Genomic DNA, 4,601 nt, shown 5'->3' on the forward strand with positions numbered 1-4,601 from the left:
CTCTATATTTCTATATTAATATTTATATGGTGTTTTTTAATCAATGGATATGTTCCAAGTATTGCTAACTCTATTTAGAGTTTAACCTGTAGTAACAGTGCATGTGGTTTCACACGGATCCGCCTTCTTGAGAAGTAGAAGATTCTATCATTTATTTTAGTTTCAAAATCAGATATCAGAAATTACTTTTCTATCCCCTATTATAAAATAAAAATCCACTCTGTCTATACATATTATACTTTATTTAGATGACACCACATGAAAGCTAATAACAACCTGTTTCTTTCCAGAAAAGCTAACTGGACTAAATTGGCCAACAGAATCTATCATCGCTGACTGAATTCATTCTGATGGGAGTCACAAGGCAGCCTGAGTTGCAGGCCCCCCTTTTCAGAGTCTTCCTGATCATCTACGCAGTCATAGTAGTGGGAAATCTGGGCATGATCACCTTGACCCAAGTGGATTCCCGCCTACACACACATATGTACTTTTTTATCAAACACCTGGCTTTCATGGATCTTGGTAATTCTACTGTCATTTGTCCCAAGATGCTGGTAAATTTCACTGCGGATCAAAATTCCATTTCCTATCATGCATGTGCCACACCGTTGGCTTTCTTCCTTATGTTAATTATCTGTGAATTTTTTGTCTTGTCGGTCATGGCCTATGACCGCTATTTGGCCATCCGTAACCCTCTGCTCTACAATATTATCATGTCCCAGAGACTTTGTCATGTGCTGGTAGGCATTCCATACCTCTACAGTACCTTTCAGACATTAATGTTCACTATTAAGATTGTTATACTGACTTTTTGTGCCATTAGTCATTTCTACTGTGATGATGTTCCCTTGTTACTCATGCTGGGTTCAAATGTACAAAAAATAGAATTATTGATCATACTATTTTCAGCATTTAATTTGATCTCTTCCTTCTGGTGGTCCTGGTGTCCTACATACTGATTCTCATAGCAGTATTCCGAATGCATTCTGCAGAGGGCAGGAAAAAAGCTTTCTCCACATGTGGTTCTCATCTGATGGTGGTGGTTGTGTTCTATGGGTCTCTACTCTTTATGTACATGCAGTCCAACTTCACTCGCTCCTTTGATACCGATAAAATGGCCTCCGTGTTTTATACTTCATCGTGAACCCCATGCTTAATCCCTTGATCTACAGCTTAAGAAACAAAGAAGTAAAAAATGCTTTCCACAGGGTTTTTAAGAATAAATGCAAACTTTGTACCTAGCATCCAATATGAAATATTGTTTAAATAAACTATCATAAAGGCAACTGTCACTTAATAATATTTCTAATAAATGTAGTTGCCTTCTTTTTGGCTCCAGAGCAAAGGCTAATTAAAATGCACAAATAGATTGTCTCCCTTATATTCAGCCAAATTAATCCTCATATTTTAGATCTCAATTAAATGTCACTCCCTCACCAACAATCCTTGATGTTGATTCAATGTTTCCTTTAACAATTCTTCAAAACCCCACATCTCTACCAATGGAAACCTTATCAAAACTCTAAGCTAGGGAGGGAGCTGTGAAGGAGGAAAGGTTTCCACACACTAGGAAGCCCCTTCGCGGGTGGAAACTGCAGGTGGCGGAGGAGGGGAGCTTCGGAGCCACGGAGGAGAGCGCAGCCACAGGGGTGCGGAGGGCAAAGTGGAGAGATTCCCGCACGGAGGCTCGGCGCCGAGCAGCACTCACCAGCCCGAGAGGCTTGTCTGCTCATCTGCCGGAGCAGGCAGGGGCTGGGAGCTGAGGCTCGGCTTCGGTTGGATCGCAGGGAGAGGCCTGGGGTTGGCTGCCTGGACACAGCCTGAAGGGGCTAGTGCGCCACAGCTAGCCAGGAGGGAGTCCAGGAAAAGGTCTGGAGCTGCCGAAGAGGCAAGAGACTTTTTCTTGCCTCTTTGTTTCCTGGTGCGCGAGGAGAGGGGATTCAGAGCGCCGCTTAAAGGAGCTCCAGAGACGGGCGTGAGCCGCGGTTATCAGCGTGGACCCCAGAGACGGGCATGAGACGCTAAGGCTGCTGCTGCCGCCACCAAGAAGCCTGTGTGAGAGCACAGGTCACTCTCCACACCGCCCCTCCCGGGAGCCGGTGCAGCCCACCACTGCCAGGGTCCCATGATCCGGGGACAACTTCCCCGGGAGAACGCACGGCGCGCCTCAGGCTGGTGCAATGTCACGCCGGCCTCTGCCGCCACAGGCTCGCCCCGCCTCCTCCGTACCGCTCCCTCCCCCCGGCCTGAGTGAGCCAGAGCCCCCGAATCAGCTGCTACTTTAACCCCGTCCTGTCTGAGCGGGGAACAGACGCCCTCAGGCGACCTACACGCAGAGGCTGGTCCAAATCCAAAGCTGAACCCCGGGAGCTGTGTGAACGAAGAAGAGAAAGGGAAATCTCTCCCAGCAGCCTCAGGAGCAGCGGATTAAAGCTCCACAAACAACTTGATGTGCCTGCATCTGTTGAATACCTGAATAGACAACAAGTCATCCCAAATTGAGGAGGTGGACTTTGGGAGCAACGATATATATATATTTTCCCCTTTTTCTCTTTTTGTGAGTGTGTATGTGTATGCTTCTGTGTGTGGTTTTGTCTGTATAGCTTTGCTTTTACCATTTGTCCTAGGGTTCTCTCCGTCCATTTTTTTTTTTTTTTTTTTTTTTAGTATAGTTTTTAGCACTTGTTATCATTGGTGGATTTGTTTTTTGGTTTGGTTGCTCTCTGCTTTCTTTCTTTTTTTTATTACTTTTTAATTTTTTTATTTTTAATAATTTGTTTTTATTTTTTGTTTTAATAACCTTATTTTATTTTATTTTTTCTGTCTCTCTTTCTCTTTTTCTCCCTTTTCTTCAGAACCGTGTGGCTGACAGGGTCTTGGTGCTCGACCAGGTGTCAGGCCTGTGCCTCTGAGGTGGGAGAGCCGAGTTCAGGACATTGGTCCACCACACACCTCCCAGCTTCACGTAATATCAAACGGCCAAAGCTCTCCCAGTGATCTCCATCTCAACGTTAAGACCCAGCTCCACTCAACGACCAGCAAGCTCCAGTGCTGGACACCGTATGCCAAACAACTAGCAAGACAGGAACACAACCCCACCCATTAGCAGAGAGGCTGCCTAAAATCATAATAAGGTCATATACACCCCAAAACATGCCACTGGACACAGTCCTGCCCACCAGAAAGACAAGATCCAGCCTCATCCACCAGAACACAGGCACCAGTCCCCTCCACCAGGAAGCCTACACAACCCACTGAACCAACCTTAGCCACTGGAGGCAGACACCAAAAACAACGGGAACTACAAACCTGCAGCCTGTGAAAAGGAGACCCCAAACACAGTAAGTTAAGCAAAATGAGAAGAAAGAGAAACACACAGCAGATGAAGGAGCAAGGTAAAGACACACCAGACCAAACAAATGAAGAGGAAATAGGCAGTCTACCTGAAAAACAATTCAGAGTAATGATAGTAAAGATGATCCAAAATCTTGGAAATAGAATGGAGAAAATACAAGAAACATTTAATAAGGACCTAGAAGAACTAAAGAGCAAACAAACAATGATGAACAACACAGTAAATGAAATTAAAAATTCTCTAGAAGGAATCAATAGCAGAATAACTGAGGCAGAAGAACGGATAAGTGACCTGGAAGATAAAATAATGGAAATAACTATGGCAAACCAGAATAAAGAAAAAAGAATGAAAAGAATTGAGGACAGTCTCAGAGACCTCTGGAACAACACTAAATGCACCAACATTCGAATGATAAGGGTCCCAGAAGAAGAAGAGAAAAAGAAAGGGACTGAGAAAATATTTGAAGAGATTATAGTTGATAACTCCCTAATATGGGAAAGGAAATAGTCAATCAAGTCCAGGAAGTGCAGAGAGTCCCATAAAGGATAAATCCAAGGTGAAACACACCAAGACACATATTAATCAAACTATCAAAAATTAAATACAAAGAAAACTTTTTAAAAGCAGCAAGGGAAAAGCAACAAATAACATATAAGGGAATCCCCATAAGGTTAACAGCTGATCTTTCAGCAGAAACGATACAAGCCAGAAGGGAGTGGCAGGACATATTTAAGGTGATGAAAGGGAAAAACCTACAACCAAGATTACTCTACCCAGCAAGAATCTCATTCAGATTTGACAGAGAAATTAAAACCTTTACAGACAAGCAAAAGCTAAGAGAATTCAGCACCACCAAACCAGCTTTACAACAAATGCTAAAGGAACTTCTCTAGTCAGGAAACACAAGAGAAGGAGAAGACCTACAATAACAAACCCAAAACAATTAAGAAAATGGTAATAGGAACATACATATCGACAATTACCTTAAATGTAAATGGATTAAATGCTCCAACCAAAAGACATAGACTGGCTGAATGGATACAAAAATAAGACCCGTATATATGCTGTCTTTTTATAAAAGACATGCACTTATATATACTACCAAATGTAAAATAGATAGCTAGTGGGAAGCAGCCACATAGCACAGGGAGGTCAGCTTGGTGCTTTGTGACCACCTGGAAGGGTGGGATAGGGAGGGTGGGAGGGAGAGGCAAGAGGGAGGAGATATGGGGATATATGTATATGT

General features: G+C 43.4%; 2 protein-coding genes across 2 annotated transcripts in view; both read left to right on the forward strand.

The window, feature by feature from the left end:
• LOC309668481 (olfactory receptor 1165-like) overlaps positions 1 to 4,601 on the forward strand; it is a 269,123-nt gene that overhangs the window by 121,697 nt on the left and 142,825 nt on the right. The gene's annotated exons all lie outside the window — the stretch shown is intronic.
• On the forward strand, positions 338 to 1,680 carry LOC309668482 (olfactory receptor 8K5-like). The gene is given in 3 exon segments (XM_082478366.1): positions 338 to 930; positions 933 to 1,135; positions 1,138 to 1,680. Coding segments are annotated over 3 exon segments (888 nt in total). The 5' UTR covers positions 338 to 350; the 3' UTR covers positions 1,243 to 1,680.

The sequence above is a fragment of the Balaenoptera physalus genome, assembly GCF_965194825.1.
Source record: "Balaenoptera physalus genome assembly, chromosome: 10".
Lineage (NCBI taxonomy): Eukaryota > Metazoa > Chordata > Mammalia > Artiodactyla > Balaenopteridae > Balaenoptera > Balaenoptera physalus.